Source organism: Zophobas morio, unplaced genomic scaffold (genome assembly GCF_036711695.1).
Source record: "Zophobas morio isolate AGI-343-1 ecotype UQ-CSIRO unplaced genomic scaffold, CSIRO_AGI_Zmor_V1 ptg000012l, whole genome shotgun sequence".
In the NCBI taxonomy this organism is placed as follows: Eukaryota; Metazoa; Arthropoda; class Insecta; order Coleoptera; family Tenebrionidae; genus Zophobas; species Zophobas morio.
In genome coordinates this window covers 6,526,098-6,541,815 of record NW_026972117.1, presented here as the reverse complement: position 1 = coordinate 6,541,815, position 15,718 = coordinate 6,526,098, and the positions used below count along the sequence as shown (strand labels likewise).

General features: G+C 32.4%; 2 protein-coding genes across 5 annotated transcripts in view; one reads left to right on the top strand and one right to left on the bottom strand.

Annotated features, from left to right (window-relative positions):
• Positions 1-15,718, top strand: part of LOC135127693 (uncharacterized) — a 48,351-nt gene that overhangs the window by 7,367 nt on the left and 25,266 nt on the right. For 2 of the 3 annotated variants that reach the window (XM_064054250.1, XM_064054248.1), the window contains one exon: positions 5,182-5,271. The exons of the other annotated variant lie outside the window; for it this stretch is intronic. In XM_064054250.1, coding sequence (XP_063910320.1) covers positions 5,182-5,271 — 90 coding nt within the window. The remainder of the gene's footprint in view (positions 1-5,181; positions 5,272-15,718) is intronic. 3 annotated transcript variants of the gene reach the window in all.
• The window catches only part of LOC135127691 (membrane-bound transcription factor site-1 protease-like), a 30,028-nt gene continuing 19,573 nt past the window's right edge, over positions 5,264-15,718 (bottom strand). The window contains exons 6-7 of one of the 2 annotated variants that reach the window (XM_064054246.1): positions 5,948-6,428; positions 5,264-5,885 (exon numbers count right to left, since the gene is read on the bottom strand). In XM_064054246.1, coding sequence (XP_063910316.1) covers positions 5,650-5,885; positions 5,948-6,428 — 717 coding nt within the window. In that variant the 3' untranslated portion in view covers positions 5,264-5,649. Of the gene's footprint in view, positions 5,900-5,947; positions 6,429-15,718 lie in introns of both variants that reach the window. The other variant, XM_064054247.1, reaches the window with a different exon arrangement.

The following is a 15,718-nucleotide window of genomic DNA, read 5'->3' as shown; positions in this document are numbered from 1 at the left end:
TTAGTCATCAGTACTTGCTAAGATAAAAGTGATTTTGGCATATGACATACCCTCTAAAAAAGAGAGGGTGGGTGGGTGGGGCTAGTAGCTGCTAAGATAAAATTGATTTTGGCACTGAGTTCAATGGTGTCATCTTCATATTTCTAAATTTTTCATCAAGTGTTTATTTCATTGGTGTCCAGCCATATTGTCCTTTTGGACGATCAACAACGCTGAAAGTATCATTTCTTATTGTACATCCTATTTCATCAACTATAGCTTTTAAAATTTAACGAGTTTTTACAAGTTTAATAAGGGCAAAGTCAGTCTTATCTTAGCAAGTACTAGACCCGCCCACCCACCCCCTATTTTTTCAGAGTTTGTCATTTGCCAAAATAAGTTTTACCTTTACAAGGACTAGCCCCGCCCACCCGCCCTCTGTTTTCTCAGAGAATATGACGTTTGCCAAAATCAATCTTATCTCAGCAAGTACTAGCCCCACCCACCCGCCCCTATTTTCTCAGAGGATATGTTATTTGCCAAAATAAAATTTATCTTAGCAAGTACTAGCAAGTACTAATCTATAAGAAAATAAAGGGCGAGTGAGCGGGGCTAGTACTTGCTTACATAAGTCTTATTTTGGCAGATGACATATCCTATGAGAAAAAAGGGGGCGGGTGGGAGGGGCTAGTACTTGTTAAGATAAGACTGATTTTGGCAAATGACATACCCTGTAAGAAAGTAAAGGGTGGGTGGGTGGGGCTAGTGCTTGCTAAGAAAAGACTTATTTCAGCAAACATTTTTTATTATACATTCTATTTCATCAACTATAGCCTTTTAAATTTAACAAGCTGTTACAAGTTTAATAGGGACAGAGTCAGTCTTATCTTACCAAGTACTAGCCCCGCCCACCCATCCCCCATTTTCTCATAAGATATGTCATCTGCCAAAATAAGACTTATGTAAGCAAGTACTAGCCCCGCCCACCCGCCCCTATTTTCTCAAAAGATATGATACTTGCCAAAATAAGATTTATCTTAGCAAGTACTAATCTCTAAGAAAATAAAGGGCGACTGGGCGGGCAAATGACATACTCTGTAAGAAAAGAGAGGGTGGGTGGGCGGGGTTAGTAGCTACTAAGATAAGACTGATTTTGACAAATGAGATATCCTCTCAGAAAAGAGAGGGTGGGTAGGCGGGGCTAGTACCTGCTAAAATAAGACCGTTTTTGGCAAATGACATATCTTCTAAGAAATTTAATTAAATTATACATTATAAGAATAGGCACTGAAGGCTCCACAGCACTTTCAAATTCTTTCCAAACAGGAATACCTAGAACCTCAAGATTGTTTTAAATTTTTCAAAAAAAAAAAGGGTCACAAAATTAACTCAAAGATAGGTCAGGTCAGAATTTTCCTAAAGTAGAACACCAAAGTCCTCAAAATCCTTTTAAATAATTTACAAAAAAAAAATCTGCGTGGGCTACCAAAATAATGTACCATGGGTACCCAAACACTGCGGCACTCAAGACTTTTTCAAATTCGTAAAAAGTAAAACACTAATAATAAAAACTCAAAAGATTTTTTCAAATTCATCCAGCAACAAAACACCAGATTCCTTTAAATTTATCCGAAAATAAAACACCAGAACAGTGTTTTCGGACACTTCATGGAAATTTTTTTAGATTTTTTGAAAAAGTTTTAGAAATTATTTTGCCTGTTTTCGCGTTTATTTGAAAACTGCGTCAAATTTTTTATTTACAGAAAATTCTCTATAAACCAACAGTTTTTCCAATTCAAATAAAACCCGTTTTAACATTTTTTGTAAATTTTTTGGAATTGTTTTCCTGTTTTCCGCAGTTATTAACAATTGCCAAAAAAAAAAACAAAAAGTTGACAATCTACAGAAAATTCCGTATGATTGAGTAATTTTTTTCTTTTGGAATGAAGGCAGTTTTAACATATATTTTTGGAAAATTTTTGGGTATTATTTTTTCCGTTCTTTGCAGTTATTTAAGAATTGATGAAAAAAATAGTTTTTCGTATTTATTTCAAAATTTTTGGTACAAATTGCTTCAGGTTCTTATTTACAGAAAATTCTCTATAAGCCAACAGTTCCACCTACTCAAACAAAACTCATTTTAACATTTTTTGGAAATTTTTTGAAATTGTTTTCCACTTTTATACAGTTATTAAAGAATTGGTAAAAAAATTGACTTTAGCAAATAGGTCTCATCAGGCGAGCACAATAGCACAATTTTGAAATCTCTGTTAACTTTCTTTAAATTTTATTGCCACAGATATCCAAAAGAGCGATTTGATTTTCGTGTTTTTCGTTTTTAAAATTTTTGTACTTCGCTTTAAAAATTCTAGTTCGATATATGTATTTGAGTGTCCGAAAAAACGATGTGTATTACACGTGTAGAACCTCAAGATTGTTTTACATTTTCAAATAAAAAAACGGGATCCGAAAATTAAGTTAAAAACATGTCAGCTCAGAATTTTCCAAAAATAGAACACCAAAGTCTCCAAAAGCCTTTTAAATAATTTACAAAAAAAAATCTCCTTGGGCTACCAAAATAATGTACCATGGGTACCGAAACACTGTGGCACTCAAGACTTTTTCAAATTCGTAAAAAGTAAAACACTAATAATAAATAAAAGCTCAAAAGATTTTTTCAAGTTCATCCAGCAACAAAACACTTCTTTTAAATCTATCCGAAAATAAGACACCAGGGGACTTAAAATTAATTGCGAACATTTTAAACGTAGGATTTTGAAAACTTTGACAATTTTTGATACGTCGAACATTTTTTCGGACACTCCATGGAAATTTTTAAGATTTTTTAAAAAAGTTTTGGAAATTATTTTGCCCGTTTTCGCATTTATTTGAAAATTTTTGGGGAAAACTGCTTCCGATTTTTAATTTACAGAAAATTCTCTATAAACCAGCAGTTTTTCCAATACAAATAATGTATATTAAAGAACGAACGAAGCGAGTTATATAAAGGATGAGTGCCACAAATGTCTTGTGAAGAAGTTAGTGAAGTCCTTACGCCTCCCGAAATACGGGAAATTTTAATTTGACATTTGCCGCTGACATTCACCCGACATTTCTCGTCATGGTCACCAATCTTACCGATCTAAATTACACCAGATCTATTTCAAAACCCCTTTCCGCTATTAACGAACCGTTTTGACGTCATTTGGGTGCTTTAATAGCTCTATTAGAAAATAAAGAAAAAACCCGTTTTAACATTTTTTGTAAATTTTTTGGAAGTGTTTTCCTATTTTCGGCAATTAAGAATTGCCAAAAAAAACTTCAAGTTGAAAATCTACAGAAAATTCCGTATGATTGATTTTTTTTTCTTTTGGAATGGAGGTAGTTTTAACATATATTTTTGGAAAATTTTTTGGTATTATTTTTTCCGTTTTCTGCAGCTTTTAAGAATTGATAAAAAAATATTTTTTCGTATTTATTTAAAAATTTTTGGTAAAAATTGCTTCAGGTTCTTATTTACAGAAAATTCTCTATAAGCCAACAGTTCTACCTACCCAAACAAAACCCATTTTAACATTTTTTGGAAATCTTTTGAAATTGTTTTGCCGTTTTCTAGTTATTAAAGAATTGGTAAAAATGGCTTTTCGGACACTCCATGGAAATTGACTTTTCTTTATATAGCAACAATTTTTATTTATTTGAATATTTAAATATTAAAACTGCAATTGCTAAGATTAGAAAATAATGCTTGAACGTTTTTGACGTTGAAGAAGTTTTTTCATTTACTTGTAAAAATCTCAAAGTCAGCGGTTTCAATATAGATCTGCTGGAAAATTTTTAGAAAACCACAACTTTTAAAAAAATAACCTTAAAAATGGGGTGATACATTAAAAAAAATGCATTAAAAGAACGTCCTTTACTAAACTCAATCTGTTTCAGGCGTCTATTCCACAAATTTTTATGAGGGCTTAACCACCCATCATTTTAAACTTGTCTACTTACTCAGCCCTCTGTCTTGAGTAATACAGGACCGTACTTGAATTTATAATAATATATAATAAAAAACACACACTTATCATTAAATATTATATTAATAAAGTTATCAAATTTTTATTATTTTATTGATTCTGGAATTTTGGTTTTATATTCGTAAACGTTCAGAATAATTTGTTTAGCTTCCGGTGGCAAATGATTTCGTTTTTCAAATTGTTGCTCCTCACTTCCTGTGTGGTGTTCTGTAACTTCCTCTTCTACAGCCGCTTCGCCTTTCCATCTTGCTGTAGTTGAAAAATTCATTCATTTTCAATAAATTCTACCATCTCGCTGTTGAAGAGCATCCACTTTATTCCATGGTCTCTACATTTTGGAATGTAGAAAGAGCGTATAAGTTGTAAATCTAAAAAATAAAACTAAAATTTATTAGATTGAAAATCTATGTTTTATCTAACATACCTTTTTCCAATGTGAATACAAATTTAATTCTTGGAAAATAAATGGACAGACGAAAAACAAACGGAGTAAAATTCAAGTGTTCAGGGGACGAATGACACTTCAGGTAATGCATTATTGTATTATTTCCGGCTGAGTTTCTAATCAAGAGCAGGTACTAGCCCCGCCCACCCGCCCTCTCTTTTCTTAGAGGCTACGTCATTTGCCAAAATCAGTTTTATCTTAGCAAATACTGATGACCAACTTTTATAAAAAAAAAAGATCAAAATTTTGAAACATTACGAGCTTACTTATATGCACTTATATGCAAGTGTTTAGTTGGTTATGCTTTAATGGATTTTTCTTTTGTTGTTTTTACTTATAATTTAAAAATATCTCATTAACTGTTTTTTTTTTGGTTTATTTATTAATGAAAAATACCAGCTTGTTTTATTAATAATATCGGATATGTGAAAAATGTAAATAACTGTATAAAAAAAAGGTAGACTGTTTCGGGGTTTCCCGTTATCCGGCGGCACAATTCGACACTGAAAATGCTGTTTTCTCCCACGCTTCGCGAAAATCGAACGTGGGAAACTTCTACAATTAGCACTTCGGAAGGTTTCGGTAAACCTCACGACGACTATCGAGGCCTGGCGAAGGCTTCCGAATGCCTTCTTACACTTTCCGGCACCTGTCAGTTTTTGGAAGTTCTAATTTACAAAATTCTACTTACCTCGTGCAATAATCATTTCAAGGTACTTTTCTCTCCAGATACAAACCTTCATGTTGCAAATCAGCGTGTTGCCCCCTGAAGTATCAGCAGCGGGATTCTTCATAATCGACAAACGCCAAATTCCGTCAGTAAGTACTTTAATAATAACTCTACAAAAGTTCCTTACTCAAAATATACTTCTGAATCTATCTTATTACAATACGAGGTCATGCATACAAAACTGCTCGAAATCGCGCATCCATCCTCAATAAATAACTATACATAACTGGAATCTACATGATTATCTACAATATACACGTGCCATTGCACTAAAAAGCAAGCGACTCTCCGCCGAACGAACAGTGTGAACTTTGTTCCTTTTTTGTCATCTGCGACGACTAGTACGGAAAGGAAAAATCCACGGGATTTTCCTCGGACTTGATCAAAAACACCAACGTTAAAAAAGTGGCAGTAACAATTAGTACGTATTTCCCTACTCTATCTTTGTACATAGCTCAAAAATTCTCCTACACCGTCGACATTCTTCTGCACTGCATGAAATGCACCAACCGCTTGCAAATCTTCCGCTTCTTGGGCTTCGGCCGGTACAACCTGACCCAGTAACAAAACACGAGCACCGACAACAACACCAACACGCTCAAAGTAACGTTAAAGTTCTCGTTCTGGTACGCCACCTGTCCCAGCTGCTTGTTCCTCCACATCCACAAATCAGCGTCTTCGTTACTCTCGTGCCCCAACGCGTCTGTCAAATTTAATCTAAGATTAATGATAGCTCCGTCCGCCACGGCGTAGCCGCCGACTCACCTTTGATCATGTTCTCGATGTTGAGGGTGGGGAGGGCGACGTCTTCCATCAGAGACAGTAGTTTTTGGGACTGGTACAAGTTGGAGGGGGCTGATACGTTCAGGGGGATAGGGTGCGCCCACACGAGATGTGGGCACTGAGGCAATGGTCTGGCTTGCGATTCGCCTAGGTTGCCTTCGAGGACTTTGGAGTAGCGGTAGAGGCGGTTACCGTCCATGCGCACGGGCACATCGGTGGCGGCTACGTTGTCCCAGTTTTTCAACTGGTTGTCTTGGAATATTGACGGCAGGTGGGAGGTGGAGGTGTACTCCAACATGGCGTCCAACATCCAGTAGCACGGCGCTTCTAAGTGACTGGCGTCGATGCAGTTAGAGTCGCCGTAGATGATTATCCGGCCGCTTTTTTCGGTGGACTTGGTTTGGTGGAGGCCTAAGACTGGGACTTTGTGGACTTTGGACGCCTCGGACGTTTCGCCCAACATCTTAAAAATAAAATTAGACTTTGCAATGTTCGTCTTGTACCATTGTTTAAGTATATTATAGTTGGACAACCTAATACAAATTTTACTTCGCCTAAATAGTGAGCTTTAGGACAAGGAATCCAGGGGGCGTGGGACAAATTTTTCGTCAACGCGCATTTTCACTACAGTGAGCCAACGTATTAGGTTTATTTTACTCTAAATCAGATGGCGCCATCAAACATTAGCAAAGGCAAACACCCTTCACTCTGCTCTTATACGAGGAGTTATCCATAAATCCATAATTAACATTGTTCCGTAAACAGTAATGTGTATAAACATATATGTACAAAATATGAAAATATACTTGACATAAAAAATATGAAGCAACGCGTTGTAACGTGATACGAAAGAATTGAATTTAAATGAATTTGACGCCTATTTTTATTTGACTATATCTGAAGACTGACAGAAACTTTCCAAGGGTTTTTAAACTGGTATAATTGTTTAGTTTTACAAGATTAAAGTAAAACAAGATTTTAAATAAAATTTAGATTCGTGGTGTTACAAAAATATTAACACAAAATGAAAATATATGTTCAAAGTAAATAACAGAATGCCATAAACTTTCGGCGTTAACATTACAAATAATTACAAGAGAAAAAAAAAACGCATTAAGAACTTAAGAGGCATGTTTGTATATGGAGTTGTTAAAGGCTGCTTTGAAGACTGTTTGTTTCTATGAAAAACAATTGCTGTTATCGGACATTTTGGTAGATTTTGTTCCAAAAATACGAGATAACTAATTGTTTCTTGAACTAGTTTCCGTAACTTTTAAAATTTAAAAAGGATACGCCGTTCTGCTGTTATAAAATCTAGAATAATGTCAAAATCACACTAATATTACATCTGATTTTGTTAACCACATGAATATAATTTACATTAAAATAAGTTACAGACATTGTTTGAAATGTTTATTATAGTTCGAAAACAAGATAAAATAAATAAATAAATAAATAAAATGTCCAGTTTATAAACTTCAGAATTTTAGTATAAAAATAATCATGTTTGAAGCTTTATTTTGTCTATTCGATTTTATTGGGTGTATTGGGCCCCTCTCGGGATATAACACCGACATCAGTGCACCGACCCAACGTTCTTCAACCGAATGGATGATTTATTACTTCCGTTATGCTGGCCCTACACACAGCGATTTGGTTTTCGGATTTTCGGCTAGATCTGCACAGTTAACTCTTTGCGCACTGCACACTGACATAGAGTATTTTGTTCACGCGAGCATCAAAAATATTACGCCGAAAGCACTTCTTCATGTGTTATTTTTTTTAAGATGTCATATTTGTCAGCGTTTCCAAAATTTTCTTCTTTGCACAGTTCAACTAATTTTTCGTAAACCGCATTTTAAAATTTTTGTTATTGTATTTTTTACTTTTTAATTTTCTAAGGCATGAAAAAATCCCATATAGGTTTCTATGAATTTATTAACGAAATCAACTGATAACTTGCGCGCCATTTTGTGTTAATTAATACCAATAGTGATTATGATAATTTTATAATTTTCATTTTAATGAAATTGTGTTCTTCACTTCGCGAACGACAGCAAACAATTTAAAATTACCGCTAGTCAAGCACCTGAAAATTCATCTCTCCCAAATATGTCTTTCTTGGCACGATTTGTAATCTGAAGTCTCCCTCCACATGCAATTTTTCGTCGCCTGAGAACTTGTTTGATCTACAGACCAAAGCACACTCAGGCCAATATCGGCTTTAAGCGATTTATCTATAAACCGATATTCGTTAGAGTTGATCTGATACACATCCACTACGAAGAACTAACCCGTTTCGACCATTGGACTTTACAACGAATAAGTGAACAAAGTTCTTTAACATCTTAACGATTTAATACATAATGTTCCCGAATGACAAAATTTACATTTCAAATTGTATTATCAAATTACACTTTCCAAAATTTGTCACGAACAATGAAATGACCCAATCTCCAAATTTTACAATAGTAAAATTGTAGTTTCGCCCCGTTTACGGTTTATGCATCCGTGTCGAATTTTCACCTTAGACGTCAAGATGTTTGGAAAAAAAATCAACATTTTCCAATTTATAATGTTATTTAAATTTTAAAAAGTAGAATAGTCCTGATCTTGTGATTTATACCTAAATACGCTATTGGGATTTTTCGTCTTGTCGATTTCTCGATTTTTCAACTTTAAATGTCTCAATTTTTCAATATTTCAATTTTGGGCTTTTCCGATTCCTCCATTCTTTAAATTTTCTATTTCTGGATTTTTTTATTTTTCGATTTCCCAATCTTTCGATGTTTCAATGATACGATTTCTCAATTTTTGTCCTCTTCAATTTTACGGTTTTTAAATATTTCGATTTTTCAATTTTTCAAATTTTCACGTTTCTAAATTTTCAGTTTGCCGATTTCTAAAGTATTTTTTTTATTTATCCATTTCTGGATTTCCTAAAGTTTCGATTTTTCACATCTTCAATTCTTCAATTTTTCGATTTTCGATTTCTCAATTTTCCAATTTTTTAATTTCTCAATTTTCTGAGTATTTCTTTCAGTTATGAGATTTTTCAATATTTCAATTTTTCGACTTTTCGATTTTTGAATTGATGGATTTTTTTTGATTTCTCGCTTTTTTCCTTTTTGGATTTTCAATTTATTGTAAACTTTAGATTTTTCAATTCTGGGACTGTTTAATGCTTCGATTTCTCAATTTTTAAACTTTTCGATGTTTTAATATTTCATGTTTTAAAATTCTAGGTTTTTCCATATCTCGAGTTTTCAGTTCTTCTATATTTCAATTTTTCAATTTTTCGATTTTTTGAAATTTAATTTTTGATTTTACAGTTTTTCTTTTTTAAAATTTTTCGATTATTCAATTTTTTAATTTCTCAATTTATCGAATTCAGATGTTTCGTTGTTTTGATTGTTCAATTTCTCAATTTTTCAATTTTTAACTTTACTTTTCGGCTTCCGACTCCTCAATGTCTCGATCCTCCAATTTTTCGAAGTCTCAGTTTTTGAATTTTTCGATGTTCCGATTTTTGGATTTCTCGGTTTTTCGATTTTTTTCTTTTGAGCTTTTCAATTTCTGGATTTTCCAATTTTTCAATGCCCCGATTTTTCAATTTTTCAAATTGAATTGGATTTCTCGATTCTTCAATTTTGCGATATTTTAATTATTCATTGTTTTAAATTTTAGTTTTTTCGATTTCTCGATTTTTTGACTTTTCAATTCTTCAATATTTAAATTTTTCAATTTATCAAATTTTTGCGTTAAATTTTCAGTTTTCTGATTTCTCAATTAATCTATTTTTGATTTTCCCACTTCTCAAAGTTTCGATTTTTCAGCTCTTCAATTCTTCGATTTTTCGAATTCGCTTTATTGGTTTGTCGATTTCTCAATTTTTGGATATTTCTTTCAGTTTTGATATTTTTCAATACTTCCATTCTTTCATTTTTCGACTTTTAGATTTTTCAATTTTTAATTTTTGGATTTTCAGTTTTTTGTTTTTTATTTGAATTTCTCAATTTTTCAACTTTTTCATATTTTAATTTTTAAATTTCTAGATTTTTCGGTTTCTCGAGTTTCCAGTTCTATATTTTAATTTTTTAAATTTCCGAATGTTTAAATTTTTTGAGATCTCAATTCATTGAGATTCGGATGTTTCGATGTTTTGATTATTCAAACTCTCGCTTTATCAGTTTTTCCATATTTAAGTTTTCGATTTTTCGATTTTGGCCTATTTCGGTTTCTCAATTTTTTGATTTTTCGAGTTCTCGATTTTTTGTCTTTTGATTTTTCGATTTCTCGATGTCTCAATTTTTGAATTTTACAATGTTTGGATTTTTCGATTTGTTGGTTTTTCGATTTTTTGCTTTTCGGTTTCTCGATTTTTCGATGTTTCGATTTTTGATTTATCCGATTTTTCAATTGTCCAATTTTTTAAATTCTCGACTTCTCGATTCGTTGATTTTTCAGCTTTTCGATTATTAAATTTCAGATTTTTTTTTTTTGATTTTTTGATGTTTGGATTTCTCCATTTTTCAGTTTTAGGATATTTTAACTTTTCAATGTTTTAAATTTTAGATTTTTCGATTTTTCAGTTCTTCAATATTTTTTTATTTTTCAAATTTTGACGTTTCTGAATTTTTAGTTTTCGGATTTCTCAATTAATCTATTTTTTTATATTCCCATTTCTCCACTTCCTAAAGTTTCGATTTTTCAGTTCTTCACTTCTTCAATTTTTCGATTATTCAGGTTTTTGATTTTTCAATTTTTCGATTTTTTAAGTTTGCGATTTTTAGACTCTGCTTTTTTGACTTTTCTGTTTCTCAATTTTTTAATTTCCTAATTTTTTGATATTTCGTTCAATTTTGTGATTTTTCAGTTTTTCGATTTCTCAATTTTAACTTTTCAATTTTTAAATTATTAATTTTTTTCGATTTTTTGAGTTTTCAGTTCTACATTTCAATTTTTCAATTTTCGGAATTTTTAAATTTTCGATTGTCCAATTTTTTTTTATTTTTCGATTTCCCAATTTTTCGATGTTTCGATTTTTGAATTAACCGATTGTTCAATTTCTCGATTTTTAAATTTTAGCTTTTCCAATTTTTATTTTTTTGATTTTTTTATGTTTCGATTTCTCGATTTTACAATTTTCCCATATTTGAATTTTTCAGTGTTATAAATTTTCGATTTCGAGGATTTACTGTGTTACAGTAGTCATCAGTCATTACTCATAAAGAACGATTATTGCTGTGCGTTAAAATGCCTACATACTACATACTGATAAGCACGTACATACATACATTTAAGGCTGTTTTAAGTCTGCTAGATATAATTTTTGCAATTTTAAATTTATTTCTTAATGTCTAAATCGTATATATTTAAATGGTGATGAATACTTTGTGATACAATCTTAAGATAAAATGCATTTTAGTTTCAAAGATAATATGTATTTAATGATTTGACTACTGTTAACAAAAAAATACGTAAGATGTTCATATTGAATTAATTTGGTGTTCATAGTTTGATGATAACCCATAGTTATTCTGGAGGCAAATTAGATGACTTGTTACTTATTAATTAAAGTAGTGGTCGTTTAATTTCGTACCCTTAAAGTGGACGAAGGGACGCATATTTGTTAACATATATGTAAAGTCTTCAACACGTACGTTTGCTTATTTTGTGACTGCTCCCCGTACAACGTACTGATTAATACGTCCGTTTACTACCTTATCGACATCACGTGCTTACGGACTATTTTTACCCCCTTTCGTAAGGTACCGCCACTTCATAGTGAAGCGAGTGAGATGTAAAATATATATTCATTCTTTTCTACATGGGAAAGTGATTGTCCGTATAGGTTGTCCAACTATAATATACTTAAACAATGGTTGTACCATTGGAAAAATTTCACTTTAAAAAAAAATTGTCAAAAAATTGGGAACAAATTCAGGGACGTAGATCTCGACAAGCTGATTCCAAAAATATAGCGTGTTGATGGTCACGGAGCAACATTTTCGAAAGAATCGGTAGGAAATGCGAATTTTTGAAGATTTACTAAAAATCGTGATATTTCAAGGGTCGATTCCGGAAAAAGGGTTGCAGTTATCAAAGAAACGAGGCCGGAACTGAGTTCTAGAGCTCGAAATCTACAAGAAAATGTATTTAGTTGAATTTCGAAAATGTCAAAAATTGACCGAAATTTGAAGAAGAGGGTACCCTTGGAAAAATTTCACTTTAAAAAAAAGTCGTCAAAAAATTGCGAAAAAATTCAGGGACGTAGATCTCGACAAGCTGATTCCAAAAATATAGCGTGCTGATGGTCACGGAGCAACATTTTCGAAAGAATCGGTAGGAAATGCGAATTTTTCAAAATTTCTAAAATCGCGATATTTCAACGGTCGATTCCGGAAAAACGGTTGCAGTTATCAAAGAAACGAGGCCGGAAGTGAATTCTCGAGTTCAAAATCTACAAGAAAATCTATTTAGTTAAGTTTCGAAAATGTCAAAAATTTGCCGAAATTTGAAGAAGGGGGGACCGTTGGAAAAATTTCACTTTAAAAAAAAGTCGTCAAAAAATTGGGAAAAAATTCAGGGACGTAGATCTCGACAAGCTGATTCCAAAAATATAGCGTGTTGATGGTCACTGAGCAACATTTTCGAAAGAATCGGTAGCAAATGTGAATTTTTGAAGATTTCTAAAAATCGCGATATTTCGACGGTCGATTCCGGAAAAACGGTTGCAGCTATCAAAGAAACGAGTCCGGAAGTGAATTCTCGAGTTCGAAATCTACAAGAAAATGTATTTAGTTAAGTTTCGAAAATGTCAAAAATTTGCCGAAATTTGAAGACCGTTGAAAAAATTTCATTTTAAAAAAAAAGTCGTCAAAAAATTGCGAAAAAATTCAGGGACGTAGATCTCGACAAGCTGATTCCAAAAATATAGCGTGTTGATGGTCACTGAGCAACATTTTCGAAAGAATCGGTAGGAAATGCGAATTTTTGAAGATTTCTAAAAATCGCGATATTTCGACGGTCGATTCCGGAAAAACGGTTGCAGTTATCAAAGAAACGACTCCGGAAGTGAATTCTCGAGCTCGAAATCTACAAGAAAATGTGTTTAGTTAAGTTTCGAAAATGTCAAAAATTGGCCGAAATTTGAAGAAGGGGGGACCGTTGGAAAAATTTCACTTTAAAAAAAGTCGTCAAAAAATTGCGAAAAAATTCAGGGACGTAGATCTCGACAAGCTGATTCCAAAAATATAGCGTGTTGATGGTCACGGAGCAACATTTTCGAAAGAATCGGTAGGAAATGCGAATTTTTGAATATTTCTAAAAATCGCGATATTTCAACGGTCGATTCCGAAAAAACGGTTGCAGTTAACAAAGAAACGAGGCCGGAAGTGAATTCTCGAGTTCAAAATCCACAAGGAAAGTGTATTTAGTTAAGTTTCGAAAATGTCAAAAATTTGCCGAAATTTGAAGAAGGGGAAAAATTACACTTTAAAAAAAAGGCGTCAAAAAATTGCGAAAAAATTCAGGGACGTAGATCTCGACAAGTTGATTCCAAAAATATAGCGTGTTGATGGTCACGGAGCAACATTTTCGAAAGAATCGGTAGGAAATGCGAATTTTTGAAGATTTCTAAAAATCGCGATATTTCAACGGTCGATTCCGGAAAAACGGTTGCAGCTATCAAAGAAACGAGCACGGAAGTGAATTCTCGACTTCAAAATCTACAAGAAAATGTGTTTAGTAAAGTTTCGAAAATGTCAAAAATTGGCCGAAATTTGAAGAAGGGGGGACCGTTGGAAAAATTTCACTTTTAAAAAAAAGTAGTCAAAAAATTGCGAAAAAATTCAGGGACGTAGATCTCGACAAGCTGATTCCAAAAATATAGCGTGTTGATGGTCACGGAGCAACATTTTCGAAAGAATCGGTAGGAAATGCGAATTTTTGAAGATTTCTAAAAATCGCGATATTTCAACGGTCGATTCCGGAAAAACGGTTGCAGTTATCAAAGAAACGAGTCCGGAAGTGAATTCTCGAGTTCAAAATCTACAAGAAAATGTATTTAGTTAAGTTTCGATAATGTCAAAAATTTGCCGAAATTTGAAGAAGGGGGGACCGTTGGAAAAATTTCACTTTTAAAAAAAGTCGTCAAAAAATTGCGAAAAAATTCAGGGACGTAGATCTCGACAAGCTGATTCCAAAAATATAGCGTGTTGATGGTCTCGGAGCGACATTTTCGAAAGAATCGGTAGGAAATGCGAATTTTTGAAGAGTTCTAAAAATCGCAATATTTCAACAGTCGATTCCGGAAAAACGGTTGCACTTATCAAAGAAACGAGTCCGGAAGTGAATTCTCGAGTTCGAAATCTACAAGAAAATGTATTTAGTTAAGTTTCGAAAATGTCAAAAATTTGCCGAAATTTGAAGAAGGGGGGACCGTTGGAAAAATTTCACTTTTAAAAAAAGTCGTCAAAAAATTGGGAAAAAATTCAGGGACGTAGATCTCGACAAACTGATTCCAAAAATATAGCGTGTTGATGGTCACGGAGCAACATGTTCGAAAGAATCGGTAGGAAATGCGAATTTTTGAAGATTTCTAAAAATCGCGATATTTCAACGGTCGATTCCTGAAAAACGGTTGCAGTTATCAAAGAAACGACTCCTCTAGGAAATGCGAATTTTTGAAGATAAATAATTCACAAACAGACAACAATTAAATTTACAGCAATCAAAAATCAAGCTCAAAATAAACATTTTTCCAAAAATTTTGATTTGCCGTTTTTGCACGAATTGATTCAAAAACAGATAACATTTGAAGATAGAGCGATCAATTTCGGAAAAATTGGACGTACATTTAATATTTTTTACAAATTTTGATCAATTTTTCGAAAAATTTCAATTAATAAATCTAAAACGTAAAAAATTTGCATTATCGTTTCGTCACTATATAATTCAAAAACCGACAATATTGAAGTATAAAGTGATCAATTTCAGAAAAATCAAACTTGTAGAACGCCTTTTTATAATCTTTTAAAGATCAGCTTACAAAAAAAGTTGGAAAAATCTGAATGGTAAAACTTTTTGTTTGCCATTTTGGCACGAAATAACTCACAAACCGACAACAATTAAATTTACAGCTATCAATATTATTTTGAAAAATCAAGCTTAGAGGAAACTTATTCGAAAAAACTTGAAAAAAATCTAAAACGTAAAAATTTTTATTTGCTGCCTTGACACGATATGATTCAAAAACAGATAATATTTAAATATTATCAATTTCGAAAGAATTAGACGTACACTAAATATTTTTTACAAATTTTGAAAAAAATCTAAAACGTAAAAAATTTGCATTGTTGTTTCGTCACAATAATTCAAAAACTGACAACATTAAAGTATAAAGTGATCGATTTCAGAAAAGTCAAACTTCTAATAAACCTTTTTACAATCTTTTTTAGATCAGTTGACGAAACAAATTTGAAAAAATCTGAATGGTAAAAATTTGGGTTTGCCATTTTGGCACAAAATAACTCGCAAACAGAATTTACAGCAATCAATTTCTGAAAAATGTAACTTAATTACATTAAATATTTTTTATAATCTTTTGATCAATATATTTGCGAAAAAATTTGAAATTTAGTTTGTAATTTTGGCATGAAATAATTCAAAAATATTACGTTTAAATATAGAGCGAACAATTTCGAAAGAATCAGACGTACATTAAATATTTTTTTACAATCTCTTGATACA